General features: G+C 42.4%; 1 protein-coding gene and 1 long non-coding RNA gene across 7 annotated transcripts in view; one reads left to right on the top strand and one right to left on the bottom strand.

Annotated features, from left to right (window-relative positions):
* Nucleotides 1-1,874: 1,874 nt before the first annotated feature.
* Nucleotides 1,875-9,526, bottom strand: LOC115475931. Its single transcript, XR_003943121.1, has 3 exons — nucleotides 9,445-9,526; nucleotides 3,829-3,861; nucleotides 1,875-3,213 (listed from the first exon to the last, which is right to left on the bottom strand). It is a non-coding gene; the product is annotated as an uncharacterized LOC115475931 (long non-coding RNA).
* A 49-nt stretch (nucleotides 9,527-9,575) lies between these two features.
* The window catches only part of SMG9 (SMG9 nonsense mediated mRNA decay factor), a 49,612-nt gene continuing 38,647 nt past the window's right edge, over nucleotides 9,576-20,540 (top strand). The window contains exons 1-3 of one of the 6 annotated variants that reach the window (XM_030212660.1): nucleotides 9,653-9,738; nucleotides 14,321-14,473; nucleotides 15,021-15,178. In XM_030212660.1, coding sequence (XP_030068520.1) covers nucleotides 15,026-15,178 — 153 coding nt within the window. In that variant the 5' untranslated portion in view covers nucleotides 9,653-9,738; nucleotides 14,321-14,473; nucleotides 15,021-15,025. The other 5 variants (XM_030212662.1, XM_030212663.1, XM_030212659.1 and 2 more) reach the window with 5 other exon arrangements.

The following is a 20,540-nucleotide window of genomic DNA, read 5'->3' as shown; positions in this document are numbered from 1 at the left end:
CGCAGAGCAGACAGACGCGAGGCGCTGCACTGCCGCTTCACTGATTTTTTTTAAAGGCTGGGTCAGGTGCCAGGAGAAGAGGGTCATCTGTCCATGGAGCTGGTAGGCAGGTGGGGGGCTCAGATGGGAGAAGGGGCCTGGACCTGGGGTCTGAGAAGGGAGCAGGAGGGCAGACAGTGGATGGAAGGGAGAGAAAGGGCAGACAGTGGATGGAAGGGGGAGAGAGAGAGGGGGCAGACGGGCAGATGGTGGATGGAAGAGGCAGAGATAGAGGGCAGATGGTGGATGGAAGGGGCAGAGATAGAGGGCAGATGTGGATGGAAGAGAAAGAGAGGGCAGACATTGTATGGAGGGGACGGCAGAGAGAGAGCGAAGACAGATGCTGGACGGAAGGAAGACAGTTAAAAGAAGAAGAGGAAAGCAGAAACCAGAGATAACAAACTGCAGGCACAGGCAGCTCCTTGTGACTCTGGGCAAGTCACTTAACCCTCCATTGCCCCAGGTACAAATAAGTACCTATATATAATATGTAAGCCGAATTGAACCTGCTATGAGTGGGAAAGCGCGGGGTACAAATGTAAGAAAAAAACCCTGTAAATAAAATATAAATTTTTATTTTTTTGCTTTAAGGATAAAGTAGTATTGTAGATGTGTTAATAAATGTTTATAAATAGAACATGTAAATCAGGTAATCTTTTTATTGGACTAATTTTAATACATTTTGACTTTCAGAGACCAAAACCCCCCTTCCTCAGGTCAGGATAGGATACTGTTAACAGCACTATACTGTATTGACCTGAGGAAAGAGGTTTTGGCCTCTGAAAGCTAAATGTATTAGTCCAATAAAATGGTATTATTTTATTTTCTATATTTGTTTTATTTCTATTTGTTAATTTGTAAAGTGGCGATTGGTATTTGTTAGTTTTTTCAAATTTACATTTTCTGTTTCTGTGGTGTTGCATTGCATGCAGAATCTAGCATCTTGGGGTTTCAGTTTAATTTTGGTTTAAATAGAAAGTTTAAGATTACTTATTCTATAGTGGATTAGGGTGTATCTGTGTTTGTGAAAAAGACATGGCTTTCAGTTGGCACTGACTGTGCAGGATCGATGATCTGTACTATTCTGTCTGGTTTCATTTTACAATAGGTGAATTGATGTTCTAGTGCTCACTGTAGTGTTTAAGATGCTTTCTTTTTCCTTGTGTGACTCGTAGAAATTACTGCTTATGGTATGCTAGAATTGCTCTATAGGTCCTGAATGTTTTATATTCTCAGTATGCCTAGTACTGGATTTTGGAGGGGGGTGTTAAAGAATGACCGGCCCCGGGTGTCAACTACCCTAGGTACGCCACTGTCAGAGCGCCTCACCTCGACCTCGCTCCGTGTGAAAGAAGCGCAGCAGCGGCAGTCTGCAGATCGCCTCCCTTTGGGCCTTCCCTCCCTGTGTCTCGCCCTCGTCTGACGTAACTTGTGCGAGGGTGGGACACAGGGAGGGAAGGCCCGAGGGGAGGAGATCTGCAGACTGCCGCTGCTGCGCTTCTTTCACACGGAGCGAGGTCGAGTGAGGCGCTATGATTTGAATTTAGGGGAGCCCGGCCCAGTCTCTTGGCGGCCCTGCCCGCACCCCCCTGAACCAGCATCTTCAACCTTGCTCCTCCCCTCCACAGCATCTTCTACCCACATCAACACTCCCCCAAACGGACATCTTCCACCTGTGCCTGGACCCCCCCCCCCCCCCCCCCCCCCCCCGAACCAGCATCTTCCACCCCTGCCCCTTTCCTGAACCAGCATTTTCTGCTTGTGCCCACCGAGAACCAGCATCATCCACCCGCAATCCCCCCCCCCCCCCCCCAAGGTCCAGCAACTATTTTTATGCCTTTCCTCCTCTCCCTGACGGTCTTCCAACTTTCTCATTCAGTACCAGCAGCATCGGCGATCCAGGCAGGCTACTCCCTGAAGCTTTTTTTTCTGCAGCTCCCGCCTATGCGGGGACAGGACATTGCATCAGATGAGGTGTAAGCTGCAGAAAGAAAGCTTCCAGGATCAACCTGCCTTGATCGCCGACACTGCTGGTAATGAATGAGGTTAGATGAGCGTTTGGGGAGGAGAGGAAAGGAATAAAAAGCTGGCTGACCTCGGAGGAGGGGGGGGGAATGCGGGTGAAAGATGCCGGTTCGGGCAGGGGGTGTGGAGTGTGCGTAGAAGATGCAGCACAGCTTTGTAGAGGGGACCCTCATGAGATCCCCATGGCACACCTGGGAAGAAGCCATGGATCATGGTTGAAAAACGCTAGTTTAAGGAATGATGAACAAAAATGAACCACCTCAGAAATTTACAAACTTAAAATACAACGTTCTCTCAGGCAGGTGAGTGCTCTCTCTATTCCAGCTGGCTACACATAGGCTGTGTACATCAGCTACAGCAATCTAAGGCTCCCTACAAAATCTTACTAGAAAAAGTAAAGTTCCACAGCAAACGGCTGTAGGTAAAGAGCCAGCATGTCCATGATCAGTCTCCTCACTGTAGTGGCAACGTGGGCTATGTGAAATCTGTAACTTGACATTTTGTATAAGTAAGAAGTTTAAAGGATGGTCAGCTGATCAAAACCTTTGTCCATTTTTCATGCAAATGTATAGTCAAATACCATTTTGTGAAGTATATTTTTTTCCAAACCTGCACAGTGTCACCTTAATAGTAAGATGGCTTTGGGAGCTTCAAGTGTAGATCCTGTTAGATTGGGGTCTGTTGTAAATCCAAATGCTCTTGGAACACAGTATTTTTTTTGTTAGTTAATTGTTGACATACTTATTTCTTAACGTTTTGTCCTTGTGAGCTTAATATACACTATTGAGGTACTTCTTTTTCTTTATTATGTGTAATTTCAATTATGATTTAATCTTTAGCATTTTTCTGTACAAGCTTATATTGTAATTCTTGTAAATTATATAAATATAAAAATTAATTAAAAGATCATTGTCAACCACTGACTGCGTTGGCATCTGTGGCAGGTATTTATGTCTGTTCATCACTGATCTTTTCATGAAGTTTCTCCCCCACCTTTTTCCAGCATAGCTGTTGCTCCTGCTCATCAGCCAAGTTCACATTGACCTTAAAATACATCCCTTGGGTAGTGTGGACCATCATCTGAGAGAGGCCAGCACAATTCCATGGATATCTGGCCTAGTCCATCACTTCCAAAGTTTCACAGGCATCCTAGAAAAGAAAGGAAAATGAATATTAAATTCAGACAGGAAACATACAATAGAAATATGTCCTAGTATAAACACTGCTGAATTTCTAATTAACTACACAAATAACTAGTAAATGCCTAATTCAACTCTCTTCTAAATGTCTAGATTATGAATTTAAGCTGGCCATTATAGCTTGTCTATATGAAGGCTGAAAAGCACTTCTGTTATATTTTTTATTATACTTTGACAAATGTTGAAGAAGACACAATACATAAAAAAGAGGCTTCACTTAGGCTTCCATGGCCCTTTCCAGTTTCTATTAGTTTACATTCTGTTTTGGGTTTACTTCATAAACATATTTGCAGATGAAGTGTTATAATGGGTCCCACGACCTGTTTGCATAGATCCCATAGCCTTTCTTCAAAGTGCTGTCAAGTTCCATCAGATGACACTTATGTAAGTAAACCCAAAATCTTGATCCATGTCTTATGTTCCCATTGTTCCAATGGAAGAGGTCCCTTCCGTCTTCCTAGTGCTCCAGTGGAAGAGGATGGTGTATAGCAAAGTAAGATTTGTTTCCTCAATCTGGTGACTTTCCACCAACATCTTGATATCATATCCTGTAAAAACAACTCACACTCAGGAAACCTTTCGTCTTGACAAACCTGTTCTGGAAAAAAAAAAAAAAAAAGAGTAAGAAACTGAATTCAGCAGTTTATTTTATGAGCAAGAATGAAAAATTGGCAGCTAACCACTATAATGTTTGAAAAGCTCAAATACATTAACATTCTTAGGAAATTATAACACTGGTCCAATAAAACGGTATTTCATGGCTGTAAAGAACTGAATAACTGCAAATTTAAGAACAGAAGGCACATGAGCTCACAGAGATTTGCCTGACTATCATCACAAAATGAGAGAGAGAGAAAAAAAAGCTTTTGTAAACCAAACCCATAGAAGAAAAAAATGAATAGCGACATTTACCTGTTAATTTATTTCCTTGAGTCCTATTAGAATAGTCTACACCAATGGGTTGCATCCCTTCCTGGGCAGAACACAGAGGTAAAGAATCTGAACTTTTCCAGTGGTATCACTGATATAAGGGCTGGTGCCTGCTGGAATCCTCTGTAACCCACCTAACACTAAGCAGCTTACAAAACTTGCCACATATATAATTTACCCGCACTCATGTATATCCCGCGGAAAAGAAGGAACCAAGTAAAAAAGGTTTTGTATAGCTAACACCCCTGTATTCCCCATACACACTCAGTTCTTTGAGCTGATATGAGCGTGGGTGTGGGTGGCTGAGGCACGCCAACAATGCTAGGCTGGAGGAAAAGCAAGGCTAGCCGATATAAAGGAAAGGTTTACCATAAATTTACTGGTTTCACAATGCCAGAAAGAAAGTCATATACAGCTGACTTCAAATTACTGGCAGTCGAATATGTGAAAGAACATGGAAATTGTGAAGCTGGGTGTTATGTTTTCCATTGATGACAAGTCTGTTCTTGAATGGTGCAAAGCTGAGGAAAAACTTTAAAGAAATCTACCCTAGAAAGTGTGCATGGTATGGAAAATCTGCCAAATGGCCCAATTTGGAGGCAAATCTGAAACAGTGGGTACTTACGCAATGAGATTGCTGCAGGGTTGTTTCCACCATCAGTATAAAACAGAAGGCTAAAGCATTAACCATTGAAATGAAGATCCCCAATTTTTATGGAGGAGTTAACTGGGTGTATAAGTTTGTGTGTCAGAATGACACAAACTTATCTATAGCACAAAGGTTTTTTTTGCTATAGATCTGTTCAATGCCTCCCTATAAGGTTTATTACCAAAGGTACTATGGGGATTATACTAAATGCTTCTTGTAATAAAAGTATTTTTTTGTAATCATTTCAGGAATTGTGGGGTTTTTTTTTCTATATAAAGAATGCCTCCTTCTCAGTGACCTTTAAATGTAATAACACCTTTGTTTAACCCATACTGGGTAGTCATGGTAAGTAAAAACTTATATAACCCATGGGTTATATTTGTGAAAATATGTAATAAACACACACAAACACATAACATACTACTACTATGTGCTGAGGGCCCTCTTGTGACTCCTGTCCAACATCACAAGTCCACAGTCAAGGCTCACTAGCGCTTTGCCTCTGAAAAAGGCTCTGAGACAAATCTCTATGGTAACCTGTAATCCTAGTCTCAATGTTTGGGCTCCTCTTTGAAATCAGGGTGACTTGTTCCTCATTTATTATCATTTTCTAGAATCCTTCTCTGATGTATCCTTGGGTAACAGATCACCTTTCTGGTACACCTGATGTGCCCCCTGACAGCTTCCTTGGGAATATAATCCTGGTTTCTCAGCTTTGCCAGATATGTAAATTGATCAGCAGATGCAAATCCACTATATTAGCATCCCTGTTCCAATCTTGTGGGGAACCACTTCTTTCTTCTCCACTGAGCCCACTTATTTGGGAGACCTGGGTCTCAGCTTAAAACAGCCTCCTCCCCTGGACAGGACTTTCATCATTCACTTTACAGTGCTGTCCTCCACCCCATGGCTGTTAGTCAACTTCAAATAATACTCCATTACTACTATACCCATAGCCAGGTATGTACCTTCTTGGTTTTAGAAGAATCCGTCTCACTCAGCTTCCACCTTCCCCAATTCCTCTCCTCTAGCTCCTCTGGAGGTGCTCTTTATATAGGGCTGCTAATAGCCCAGTCCCACCACACCCTTTCTGGGTCCCTCCTCCTAGTTCTGGAAGAGTCCAGAGCCTTCTCCTGTGTGCCTTTCTTCTTAAAGGGGAATACTCTGCCACGGGTCCGGCCTTGGCTGGCGCTCCCTCTAGTGACCCCTTCAGGTCATTACCCTGGTGTCCCATTGGAGCTCCCTCTAGGGACCATATTATGGCATTTTTCAATCTTTTCTCTAGGAGAGCACCCTCTGGTGGCCTCCTCAGGGTAGGGCAGTCCTGTGTTTATCACAATATATATCTATATAAAATCTCCCTATTATCTATTTTCCATCACAAATGCCTGATACCAGCTACCACTCCCCATACAGTAACTTACTTGGTAAGGAAAGCCTGCATAAATAAATGAGTCTTTAATAACATCTTATGCTGCAATGTTGACCACCACCTAATGTGCTCTGGAAGCTTATTCCATAACAGTGGCCTTGCTAAAGAAAAAGCACATGCTGATGTCTCTACATGATGGATGGTATTCGGAGTTGGCACCACAAGGCGTCTTTCATTCTCAGATCGCTAATAGCAAGACAGAGCATACCACTGTATTACATGGCTCAAATACCGAGGAGCTACTGTATGTAGTGCTTGGTAAATCAAAGTCAACACTTTTTACTGAATGCGATATTGCACTGGGACTCTAACTTTAGACTCACATGTTGAAATTTTGATGCCCCCATGATCGACGGTGCAACAGCATTCTGTATAACCTGCAGTGCCCTATATCATGTCTTAAGTAACCTGCTGCAGTAATCCAATTTTGACAAAATGTAATCTTTGTCTGTCCTGGGTACTGAATTTTATGGGGGTTAACTGTCCCATGGGTCCTGTCTGGTATGCTGTTCAGTTGCCCAAATACCAGAGAGGACCTCTAGAAGGCTTACCATGTAATCATCTGACTCCATATTCATATGGGAGTGTGGAACTTATCCCTAATACCCACTCAAACCTAAAAGTTAGTTATACAGTGAAATAAGGAGGAGGGAAAGGATTAGGTTCAAAGACATATGGCTTTATTGGTCAACTTTCAAAAGTAATACAAGATGAGTAGATACACGAGCAGGGGTGGAGGTCCAACAGGCAGCATGGCATGCCTATGGAGTTCTCCACCTTGCTTACATTTGCTGTCAGCTTTTATACTCTCTGGCTTGCATTCAAATCAATAGGCTCTCATACATTCCTATGATAAACTTGTTTACGCAGATGACCCCCCTTTTCATGCCCAACCGCAGATGCTCCTCAGGAAGATCTCCCTCCCTTTCGGACAGATGGCCCAACTTTGTCTCTAACCACAACTGTCAGCAAACTGACAACAACCTTTTCACATTTCCCTGTTCTGTCTTCAACACCTTGTGTTTTTGGGTACTTTCCAATTCTTTTTGTTTTTGAGTTAGGGACATTTCACAATTTATTAACTGTAAAAAGAAGCCTCCTCTAACTCTGATACAGAGATGAAGGAAGCCATTTCACAGATGAAAGATTCCATTTTGATTTCAGATTCCTTGACCAATCCTTTTCCAATTAGGCCTCCGTCTGGGCTTTAGACTGGGCCTTGCTTTTCCAGCAGGCCTCCGGCTGTACAAGCCATTTGATTTTTAGCCTGGCCAAAGTTTCCAAAAGGCCTGGTCCTTTAAGCTTGGGCTCCCACCATTCCAGTAGTGGCCCTTGGCTGTGCCATATTTCTACAGTACCTATTTTACCACAGTTTCATCAGCAAGTTTATATTCACTGACTGTCCTGTTGAATTACCATCTGTGAACAGCTCGAGATGGAGTGCTCCTTCATATGGAATGTGACCATCTTTATAGTTTGTAGCTATGAGGTATTGTGCAGTTATTATTAAGTGCTTAGTTTTTATTTAGTATGATGATGGTGTCACGACTGTGGTCATGACTCCTCTTTTACTCACCTTATTTACTGATGTTCAGTTTCCAAGATGGCTCCTGTCTGTCCAGCTTCCAAGATGGCTCCTGTCTGTCTTTCCTGTGTGCTCCCAGCCTTTCCCAAGATGGCTCCTGTCTGTCTTTCCTGTGTGCTCACTTCCTGTGTGTTCCAAGCCTCTCTTTGGTGTCAGTATGTTCCCTGCTCCTATCCTGCAGTAGGTGATGTCATCAGTGAGAGTCTTTATATTTCTTTCGTCATAGGGCGATCTGGACTCCTCATAAATTGGTGGTAGCTGCTCTTTCAAATAACAACAAATGTTGCTCCTGTGGCTCGCATGCTGGTACTTTGCGTCATATGATTTTTGATTGTAGAATAATTTATGACTTTTGGTGTCAGGTGTGGTCTTTTATTTCAAACTAGTAAAAAAGGCCCATTTCTGACACAAATGAAACGGGCACTAGCAAGGTTTTCCTCGGAGTGTGTATGTTTGAGTGTATGTGAGAGTGACTGTGTGTGAGAGAGAGTGAACGTGCGAGTGTGTGTCTATGAGAGAGAGTGTGTGCAAGTGCGTATGTGAGACACAGTGTGTGAAAGTGTGTTTCACACAGATATACTGTGTGTGACAGACACAGACTCTCTGTGAGACTGACATGCATATTTTCAAAGCACTTTGGGAGGCTAAGTTCCATAGGTTTCTATGGAACTTTGGGAGGCTAAGTGCTTTGAAAATATGCCTGAAAGTGTATGAGACCAAGAGAGTGAATGTGATACAGTGTGAGACATAGTGTGAGAGTGAGAGTGTGTGTGTGTGACAGAGATACCTCCCCCCTCCCTCTCTGGTGTCTGAGCGTTACTGTGCAGGATGCTGAGCTCTGGCTGTGCTTCAAGGAACTGACCAATCCTATTTAATAGAATGCACCTCCAACATTCAGAAGCCGAGAAACCTCATGTGGTTGGTCACTTCTGCTTGTGACGAACCCGGAAGTACGTGATGTCAATTCAGGAGATGGATACAGAGAGCTGAAATGCCTCAGCCACCATGCAGTCAGCTTCAGAATGTTGGAGGTGCGTTTTGTTATATAGGATATTCTTCCTGTACAGGGTCCAATTACTCTTTCAATTATTATGTTAGGTTCTGTGCTATTCCAAGATCGATTGGACGTTTCCCAACAAAAATTACTGAACATTTTAGTTGTTGCTGCAATGCATGCTGCAATGGTTCTTATGCATTTGGAAAGATTCTACTTTTTGGTGGCATTCAATTTTACAGATTCATAAATTTGAAACCTCTGTTGCACACAAAACGGGCGAGACATGTTCTACTGCTAAAATTTGGTCTCATGTGGATAATTATCTGATAATCTTAGGTAACTAGTTTAAGATTTATTATTTTGATTTGCAGGTGTTTTTATTTTTGTTTGAATTCTGAATTACAGTTGATGTTATTGCTTGATAAATTGTTTGTCTTTTTCTAAAACCAATAAAATTCTTGGACATAAAAAAAAATCAAGTGTGGTGAGAGCCAAAGCGGCAGAAGCACATACTCAACAACTCACACGTAACAACCCCCTACCCTACCCGGATTCATTTCCTCGCTCCCATACCCTCTCCCGTCTTACCTTCAAATCTGTTTACGGTCACTATCGCCAACTCCAGAAGACCACCTGCTACCCCCACCCCTTTCCTTCTCTGACAACACCCCCCCCCCCCCCCGCAACGTCTCTGTGCGAGGAGCGTGTGCGACGGAAACAGGAAGTCGTACAAGAGGGGGCGGAACTCGGGAGTGGGACGCCGGAGCTGGTTACAGGTAATCTGAAAGACGTGTTTGAAAGTAAGAGTAATACGCGGGGACGGGGAATTGGAGAATGAAGAAAAGAAGTCACACTGTGGACGAGGAGGAGAGCGGAAGAAAGGTTAGACCGGCGCCGAATACGCATGACTCGGTATATTCGGCCTCACTGTCTCCCTTAGGCACTGTGGAAGTTGCGTGGTTCTGTGAAATGTAGGGCTGGGGAGTGCAGGTGATTGCTTGCACCAGCTCGGCACTACAGTTCCCAGCAGGCTCAGCCGCTGTAGGAAGCCTCTACAGCTGCTTGAATTTCCAGGTCAGGGGGCGGAAAAGGAGCCGGAGGTCGGGCCTGTCTGTACCGAAGGGAAGTGGAGAGAGCAGGGGAAGGTGGGTTTTTGTATATTATGTTTTAAAGTTAGTGTGTAGGGGGGGGGGGGACTGATTAATTAGATTTAATTGGGGACCTTGGGAGGCTGAAACAGTACTCGGGCTTAGGGTTGCTTAGACTTCTATGTTATGAGGGACGGGCTGATCTGGGCCTGGTTTTGTCAAATTGCATTCGTGGAATGGTAGTGCACCTTTTTCTTGGAGAAATTTGAACTACAAGACCTCACATGCAGTGTGGTGAAACCAGGACCGGATCAGCTTGTCCTGCATGACATGGAATGTCTGCTAATGCTAACCCCCCAGTAGTGTGTGTGATGGCGTCTGCCATAACCCAGCGTGTCCCCTGGTCTTTGTACTTTTTGAAAGAGTAAAAAATTGATTCATTTCTACTCGCTCCACACCAGTGTTTCCCAAGTCCTGGATACCCCTTGCCAGTCAGGTTTTCAGGATATCCCCAATGAATATACATGAACTTGATTTGCATACACTGCCTCCATTATATGCAAATCTTTCATGCATGTTCATTAATTTGTGGATATCCTAAAAACCTGACTTTGGTAAGGGTACTCTAGGACCCTTGGGAAACACTGCTCTACACCACTCAGTATTCCTCTGTCATATCTGCCCTCATCCATCTCTTTTCTAAGTTGAAGAGCTTTGCCATTCAGTCTCACCACGGTACCGAGAACATTTGCTAAGGTTATGGTGGTGGTGGCCTTCTTTCAGCACCAGGGAATTTAGAGTTCACCCGTACCTCTTTGTTTTTTCCTTCCATGTAGTGTTCATTGAATTTTTCAAGAAAACACGCAAGAACAAAGGGTAGGGAAAAAATAAAACAATATACAGATAAGAAAATCCACTATTAACAGCAAAAATAGGACTCAAAACCACTAGTGCCCCACCCCCCACTTGAAGAGAACTGTGAACATATCTAAAAACCAGATAAAAACTCCATTCATCAGCACAAATTAAGAGCAAGCAGTGATTAAATGATTATTGGGAAGTGAAATAAGATTAGGAGTCCATTGGCGCTGAAAGTGTCTTTACTATGTTGAATAGCTGTGAGTTTTTCCATTATCATGAGGTGTCTCAATCGATTCGTCCAGTCTGCCAGATGTGGAGCGCGTGAGAGGATTTCCAAACACAAAAGCAATTGCGCATCTGGGTGCGGTAAGACAAAAGGCAAAAACCCGCTGCATGTATCTGCTATATCTCCTGAAGATATAGCAGATACATTAAGAAGGCACACTGCTTGGATAAAAGGCCAATCGAGTATTTGGGTGAACATCTCCTTGGACTGCCCTCCAAAACGGACACAATATAACACAATCCCACCACATATGAAGATAGGTGCCTGGAGATCCACACTGACGCCAGCACAAAGGAGAGATATTAGGGCACATATAACGAAGGTGTGTAGGGGTGAGATACCATCTCATAATTATGCTCTTTGATTTGTATAGAAACAGACATCTTATAGTTACAGTTCAAAATATTCTCCCATTCAGATTGAGCCCAAGTTTAAGATCACTTTCCCAAGCAGTCATATACTGTTAGAAGCAGGATACTAGGCTAGATGGACAATTGGTTTGACCCAGTATGGCTATTCTTATGTTGTCACCAAGGAATTTGACTGTTGGAGCTCCCTTTCCAATAACACAATGCGAGGTGGTGACAACGGACACCAGCCAGTTGGGTTGCGGAGCTCAAGTTCCAGTTGGCACCAGGCAGGAGTCTCAGTATTCAATAAAACGCTTGGAGCTGCTCTCTTTCTGGTGGGGGCCCCAGGCTGAGTTTTCTCTGACAGTGCAACTGCGGTGGCTTATATCAACAAGCAAGGTGGGACCCGTAGCCGTCCAGTGGAAGTGGTCTCTCTCGTGAGTTCTGCAGAGAAAAATCTCTGCTTGTCGGCAGTTCACATTGCTGGGTCTTTGAATGTGGAGGTGAACTTACTTAGCAAGCACTTCTTGGACCTGGGAGAATGGAAGCTATCCAGCCAGGGTTTTCAGCTGATAGTGGACCGATGGGGTTCTCCACTTCTGGAGTTGATGGTGATGAAAAGGAATGCCAAAGTGCCCAAATTTTTCAACCATTGGAAAAAAAGCGGGCTCAATGGGGATCAATGCCCTACTGCAGCCCTGGCTAGAGATGCATCTACTGTAAGTCTTCCCTCCTTGGCCCATGGTAGGCCGCGTGTTGAAAAGGATCACATTGCACCAGGGTCAAATCATTCTCGTAGCCCCTGATTGGCCATGGTATGCAGACCTAATTCAACAGCTGGATAGGGATCCTCTGTCTTCCACAGTTACATGGCCTACTGAAGCAAGGTTTTGGTGTCCATGAAGGATTTGTGCCCCTTTGGTTTTATAGCTTGGCCATTGTAAGGGCTCAGTTGAGACAAAAATGTTATTCTGATTTAGTCATTGCTGCCTTGTTTCAGGCTTGGAAATACTCTAAATCCATGGGGTATGCGAGGGTGTGGTGTTCTGAGCATGGGCTTTCTCCCTTCTTTGCTCAGATCGCGCACATCCTAGAGTTTCTCCAGGCAGGCCTTTAGAAAAGATTGGCATTAGGTTCTCTCAAAATTCAGGTTGCAACTTTGTCCTGTTTCAGGTGCCAACTCTTGACGACGTCTGTCTCTTGCAGTTCACCCAGATATCATTAGATTTTTGCAGGGAGTGGGCTTCTTGCGACTTCCCTTTTGTACGCCATGTCCAAAGTGGAACCTTAATGTAGTCCTTCAGGCTCTTCAGAAACCTCCTTTTCAGCCACTCCGGAAGACCACCTTGAAAAATCGTATGCTAAGGACAGCGTTCTTGGTAGCTGAGGAGTGAATAGTGGAGTTCTGCAGGGATCTGTACTGGGACCACAGCTATTAAACATATTTTTAAATGATCTGAAAATCAGAATGATTAGTGAGGTGACTAAATTTGCAGATGACACGATGTCAAAAATGCATGTGCATTGTGAAAAATTGCAGGATAACCTTCGGAAACTGGGAGACTGAGCATCCAAATGGCAGATGAAATTTAATGTACACAAATGGAAAAGGATGGATACATTGGGAAGAATAATCAGAATCATAGTTATCTGATGTTAGGGTCTAATTTAGGAGTCAGCACTCAAGAAAAAGACTTGGGTGTCATTGTAGACAGCACGCTGAAGTCTTCTGCCTAGTGTGTGGCGACGGCCAAAAAAAGCAAACAGGATGCTAGGAATTGTTAGGAGAGGGATGCAAAATAAGACCAAAAATATTATAAAGCCTCTGTATTGCTCCATGGTGTGACTTCACCTTGAGTATTGCGTTAAATTCTGGTTGCCATATCTCATATAGTGGAATTAGAAAAGGTTCAAAGAAGAATTACCAAAATGATAAAGGGAAAGGAACTGTTCCTGTATGATGAAAGGCTAAAGGGATTAGGGCTCTTCAGCTTGGAAAAGACAGCAGAGGGGGGGATAGGATTGACTGAGTTCTACAAAATCCTGAGTGGTGTGGAGCAGGTGGAGGTGAGTCGATTTTATTTACTTATTCAAAAAAGTACAAAGACCAGGGGACACTCGATGAAATTGCATTGAAATACATTTAAAACAAATAGGAGGAAGTATTTTTTTTTCACTCAAAGAATAGTTAAGCTTTGGAACTCATTGCTGGAGGATGTGGTAACAGCGGTTAGCGTATCTGGGTTTGAAAAGGTTTGGGCAATTTCTTGGAGGAAAAGTCCATAGTCTGTTGTTGAGATGGACGTGGGGGAAGCCACTGCTTGCCTGGGTTTGGTAGCATGGTATGGTGCTACTAATTGTGTTTCTGCCAGGTACTTGTGACCTGGATTGGCCACTGCTAGAAGCAGGATACTGGGCTAAATGGACTATTGGTCTGACCCAGTAAGGCTCTTCTTATGTTTATTGTATTAAAAAATCAACAAGGTTTTCATGCCTGTGAGGATTCCCCGTTAAGGGTTGTTAGATTTTTTGGTGCATTGATGATGATAGTAGTTTCATTTTTTGGTTTGGAATTGCTTTTAAACATCCCATAGGTTCTAGAATAGTGGGAAACCGTGTAGCAGAAGGAGAAATCAGGTCTGTCTTGATTGAATTTTCTTTCCATTTGTCCTTCCCACTACTCCAGAGGCCTGCTCAAGGTTTCTGATTTGTTTAGTTGGTGTGGAGCAGTGGGTCAAATAATGACACTTCCATGTTGCTTCCTGCATATCTCTTGTTCTCTACAAGTTGTTTAGATATGAGAGGTCCGCACATATTTGCTCGTCTGGTTGGTGTTGCGTTACCGAGTTGTATAAGGTTGTTGTGTTTTTTTTTTTTAGTTTCTCCTTACTGTTTGTCCACGTAAATACTGAGGAGCTGGATTGGATGCCAAGAGAGACAACATCTCAGCCCAATTTTCAGTTCTCCATCTGCTGGTTGATAAACACAGCTACTGGAATAGTGGGAAGGACTAAAGGAAAGAAAATTATCAGGCAAGACCTAATTTCTCCATTCATGAAGACAAAACAGAAGTATTTTAAACATGTATCTGCTTTTTACTCCACATAGTGATTCATAGCATCTTTCAGTCTCACAGTTCCATTTCTAGCCTTCCTCTATTCACTAATATACCTGAAAAAATCTCGTCACCTTTATGTTTTTAGCCATTTGTTCTTTCACCAGAGACTTGCTAGGTCTATTTCTCTCCATTTCTTTCAATTTTATCTAGTAATCTCTTCTGTTTCCTTCTTCTTGCGTTCTTTTGTATTTCATGAATGCCACCTCTTTTACCTTTATTTTTTCAGCAACGTGTTTGTTGAACTATTGGTTTCGTTTTTCTCTTTGTTCTTGTTTATCTTCCTTATATAAAGATCTGTTGCTGATATTTATTGCTTCCACGATGTAGTTGGTATATTTTGTCATGTTTATGAGGATATTTTGCTACTGTTGCTGAGTTTAAAAAAACCCCAACAGATTTTGAAAAATTTGAAAATGTCAGATTTCTGTTCTTAATTGGGTCTCACTGTTCTACTTTGGCAGTCTTGATGTCGGACTCGGGCCACAGCCAGCCTGGGGCGTATGGTCCTGGACGGAGGGGGAGACGGAGGATGGAACCAGGAGTGCTGGGACATCTGAACCTCTCTGGACCTGGGAGGGACAAAGAGTTCATCCCTCGGGATAGGGACCATGAGAAAAGGGTGAGCAGAGTAGATGGCTGGGAGAGGCTGCTTGTGCACCTGACCTGTGACTTACTGTATATTTTATCCTTTGTACCCAATAGGGGGTGGGGGAAGGAAGGGAGGAGAAGAGAAGGGGAAAAAGGGACACACTGGTTCCTGCTTGTAGATGCAGTACCAGTGTGTTTTTCACATTACATTTGAAGACCCCCACTCCCTCCAGTCACCACAAATATTAAAATGTGTGATTTTTTTTTGAAAATGTATTTTCTGATTTGAGCTTCCAGTTTCTTTGAAACTGGCACCTCGTGGGCCATGATGCCATGAGCCTTTCTTCATAACTACCAGGATTATATTCACTTATTTGTATCCCCTTTGAACCTAGCCCAGTTATTGGCTAAAAGGCCTGACTGTGAAATTGCATGTGCTTTTAGCTGTATTTGCAGAGAGGGCAGGTTCCACAGCACCCGTTTATTTAGCAGAGGTGCTCCTGTAGGCTTATTTAGGCTAGGGGAAGAAAGAATCTGTAAAGGGAAGCACCCACAAGAGGTGAAGGAACAACACATTCTACAACTGTAGTAGAACAATCGACCAAAGAGTAGGGCAAGGATGGCACCTCCGAAAACCACGAGGAGGACACAGAATATAGTAATCAATAATGTTTAGTGGGAATACACTGAAAGGACTCGACACAGCGGCCAGTTCAGCATCTAAGCACCTGCCTCGGGCCTCTGACCAATCAGATGTTTCAAGGTCAAATAGACTTCAGTGTAGCTAAACAAAATGCAAAACAAGTACCTTCTGTAGCAGTGAGGAAAACTCCACAACTAGAAAAAAATATTCGGCGGTGCCGAGTAGTGAGGCATCGCTGACTACTATCTTCTGTGTCTTCCTCTTGGTTGAAAGCATCACACATATATTATATTTTCAGATGTATCCACGCTGTTTTCCCCCTTGCTGAACCATCCACACCAAAAGAGAAACAATGGGCCTGATATTCAGCCAGGGGCAGGCAGCGACCAACATTGAATATCTGGGTTTTTTAACCTCTAAAAAGTTAACCGGTTATGCCTATATTCAGCTTTAACCAGTTAATTTGTTAGCAGTTAAAGATAGGACAGCTGTTTATGTGGCCTATTTGCTAAACTTATCCAGTTACACACTGAATGTTGGCATAACCGGTTATTTCCTGCTGAATATTAGTGGTTAGGTGCTGATATGCTATTTAACCGGTCAGTGGCTGTGTCTGGATGGTTTAAATAGCTTTGAATATCGGAAGGGGGGGGGGGAGGAGGAATTTGTCTAGTTCCTGTTTGAACATTTTCCTAAGTATACATGCTAAAGCATGTGTGTAGCTTGGAGCTGTGTGGAAGTATTTGAAAACTGGCCCCTGTGGTGACACTGTTCATACTTCAGGGCTTCCTATGGATCTCTGCAATTGTGTGAGCTCTGTGTCTGGCCACTAGGAGGTAGTTTTATAACTAGGTGCCTATATGAAGGTGGCCAGGGGGTGCTTGATAGCGTATCCTATAAAGGAATGTAGGTGCCTACTAGGAGTGGCCCAAGACAATCTACCGCCTGGGACAGAAAAATGAACTGCTGCCCTGGCTCTTCTAAAAGCAGAAAATAAAATGAAATGGTAAAATATCTTAATCATAAGAAACATAAAAAACTGGAAACAAATTTAAAACAGGCATATTAAAACTCCAAGGATATAAATAAAAGGCAAAGATTGAGATATCTATGTTGTTTCTTGTAAACTAATTCAGAGAGTAATGGTATTACATTTTGAGAATAATAAAACAATTTATATTATCCCATTGCTGCTATATGTAATACAATATAGAAAGTTTATTACAAAGGGAGATGATAGAATATATATCCACATAATTGCGTTCAACAAAACAATAATCTGTCCAATAGAAAGAGCATACCTTGTTGAAAAATGTCAGACGTTAGGAAATGAAGAGAAAAACTGGTTCTGTATTCAATAATTCCTTGTCAGCAACTTGCACAAAACTCAGTGAGTGAAAATGCACTGAAGAACATAAAATGTCAAAAATGAAACCACTCAAAATGATGCAAACAAGCAGTGAGATAAGTATCTTATGGCAGCAAAATCATCAATACAAAAATGTTTATCGAATACCACATAGGGGTGAGCACATATGCTGGTATTCTAATGGTTTATGCATGTATCTGGCACCTAAGTTTAGATGTTTTCTTTATAGAATTACCCTACAGATGCCATTTATTTCACATTGACTGGAACCCTCTCCTGTAGCAACACCTGCTCCCACCAGGGGCATTGAACGTAATCCCCTCCCTCCCCCTGCATCATTAGTGAGCCTGAAAAATGGGAGACATAATTGGGAATCAAATTTCAAGTCCAGTCATTTAAAACATCATTGAATTTCTGTAGACTACAGAACAGAGTTGTCTCAGTACATGAAAGTTTGTTTATATGGGGATGAGTTGTTATGAAAGACGAGCATGTTTGTTTATGAACAAATAAATACTAAGAAACATTTTGCCCATCAATCACTGTGCTGGTGACTCATGTTCTACAAGCACAGGACTAAAACGGATAAACATTGAAGACCGTGATAAAGGGGGGCAGCTTCTCTACTTTCCCATTATCCGCTGGGCAAGTGGCAACAACAGGAAGCCTGCACTGCTGGTACCAGAGAATCTCTTTCAGGCACAGTAATGAAAACAAGTACATTTCAGAGAGCAAATGTCCAAATTGTAGGGTAAGTCTGAAGGGATGGATCAAAATATCTTTAGAAGTTAGCAATAGCTGACATCTGAGCTCGTATATTCTTAATATAACCTTCATACCAGCTAAGACCATTGGAAAGATGTTACCTATCTCCTTTTCTCTGCCATTCTTTTCCATTGTGAAAGCCCTAATCAAATGGTTCTACTTGTAACCTCTCCCCTTCCAGATCCTCATTGGAGCTGCTGGACCATAGCGCAGGCAGCCTGTGCCGCTCCCTGGGTGTTACTTCAAGTGCTTAAGGATACTTGGTGGTTTTGAAATAAAAGCACTCCATACCTAAAATTGGATTTTATAAGAAATAGATTACTGGTGTATAACTTGGTGAATAGTGATAAGTTGACAGAAAATGTGTTTTCATACCTATAATCCTATCTTTACATTCCTGAGCAAATAACACTTGTATAATCCATAGTACCATAAAGTTTAGTTTATTGATTTATATTTTGCCTTTAGGTAGTTTACTTATTATACACACACAATCAGTAAAAACAACAAAAATACATATACTGTACACTGTATTAAAATAAAGTAGTAATAAAAGAAAATACAAAACAAAATGCCGCCAATCTTCATCATCAAAATTTACATTGTCTCTACTACAATCACAATTAAAAATATAACACTTTTCGAATGCCTATCGCAGATTTTCAAATGCCCTAATAAACAACCTTTCAAAAGTTGTTTTTTTTTTTTTTTTTAAACACAAGTATCAGTAGCCAGCTTTATTTGAAGTAGAAGTTGATTCCAAATGTTTGGGCCTGCAATTGAAAAGCTGCCCTTCTGGGTCTCTTCAAAATTTTCCTTAAACGGGAAAATACAAATGATGTATCTTCAGCTCTCAGTGCATGAGCATAGGTATAAATCTTAAGCACAAATGACAGACAGAAAGCTGATGCGTTCCCCAAAGCTTTATGTATCAAAAGAATCATTTTAAAATAAATTCTTTCTCTAATAAGTAGCCAATACAATCCTTGAGGAAGAAAGAATGCCGAGAACTCGGGCAACCAGAAACTAAACAAGCCGTGCCGCTTTGAATATCTGTAAGGATTTCAGACTTACAGCCAAAAGGCCTAAATATAAAGAATTGCAATAATCCAAACCACTGAATACCAAGCTCTGCCTAGTTAAATTCCTTGTGGTGCCTAACTGCTGATATTCAGCAGCACTTAGCTAGGCCTTTGCCACTGAATATCACCACTCACCGTCCCTGTACTGTCCTGTTAATGCTGAGGCGGAGCTTGGGTGGAACCTGGGAGGAGCCAGCGCATGACCGCTAACTGGTCAAGTAAGCAGCTAAAGTAAGGACAGCAGAAAGGTTGTCTCAGAGTCAGAAATATGGTTAAAGTTGATATTTTTTCAGAAGTTGGCCCTCTGTAGCTTTTCAACCCTCCCCCCTTCCACTGCAGGAATTGTGGCAGGATCCAGCCAGTGGGAAGGCTGATCTAGTGGGGTGAGTTGAATTGTTATGGTGAAGCCTGAGCTCTGCAGAGGTGTGAATCAGTGAGTGATCTGCAGGGGGGGGGGGGGGGGGGCAATTGTTGAGAAAGGATAGGAATTTAAGAGGAATGGGGGGGGGGGAGTGGAAGGGTGAGGAGGAGGGTGCTACAGGTTAAGAAATAGAGCTGGCAGCATATGCAGAAATTTACATGAAGGTGGGAGAGCTGGTTGGAGGGGGGCACTGACTGAATGGGCACATGAACAGCAGCTCAGCACCAGAAGAGAGAGAGTCTGAAAAATGCATGCGTGTGCGCGCATGTACCTGAAAAATGAGAGCGCACGTGTTTATCTGAAAAGCAAGAGTGTACATGCCTGAAGAATGAGTGTGCATACACGTGTGTGCTATCTGAAGAGTGAGAATATATTTATGTGTATGTGTGTGCATGTTTGTGTCTCTGGTGGGGGACATTCTTATAAAATAGTTTCCTTTGAAAATTTGGTCTGGAGTGATGTTAATGTCGGTGAGCAGTATTAAAAAGAAAAACAACAAAAAAAAAAACCGCAAAGATGTAAAGGTTGTCTATGAATACTTTGAAGAACTTGATAAGCAAACTCGGATGTACATGTCTTAATACAAATAGTTTTTAGCTAGAGCCTTCCAGGGCTGTCTACAGAAGCATGTTCTCCTGTAAGGCCAGTGCTCCTTGAGAGGGAGATTACATTAGTTACATATAGTAATATAGTAGACGATAACAGATAAAGACCTGTACAGTCCATCCAGTCTGCCCAACAAGATAAACTCGTAGCATAAAGTATGATGATACTTCATACTTGTACTTGATCTTGATTTGTCCTTGCCTTAGAAGTCTGCCCAGTACTGGCCTTGTTCCACCAACTTCTGAAGTTGTCATCGAAGCTCCACTCCAGCCCATCCAAATCTGTTCAGTCATGATCAGGGCACAGACCGTATTTATATACTACAAATACCCAATGAGCGTGGTTCACTGCGGTTTGCATAATGAGATGGAACAATCATCTAGAATTACAGCATCATTAAAATGACTTCCTACATGAAATTTAAATTCACAATATTTAAGATGCAAACTTCATTTTAATTGTTTAACACATTTCTGGAAAAAATATATTTTCAAAGATCTCCTAAAC

This window comes from Microcaecilia unicolor, chromosome 8 (genome assembly GCF_901765095.1).
Source record: "Microcaecilia unicolor chromosome 8, aMicUni1.1, whole genome shotgun sequence".
Lineage (NCBI taxonomy): Eukaryota > Metazoa > Chordata > Amphibia > Gymnophiona > Siphonopidae > Microcaecilia > Microcaecilia unicolor.
The sequence above is the reverse complement of the archived record's forward strand: the minus strand, read 5'-3'. Positions and strand labels throughout refer to the sequence as shown.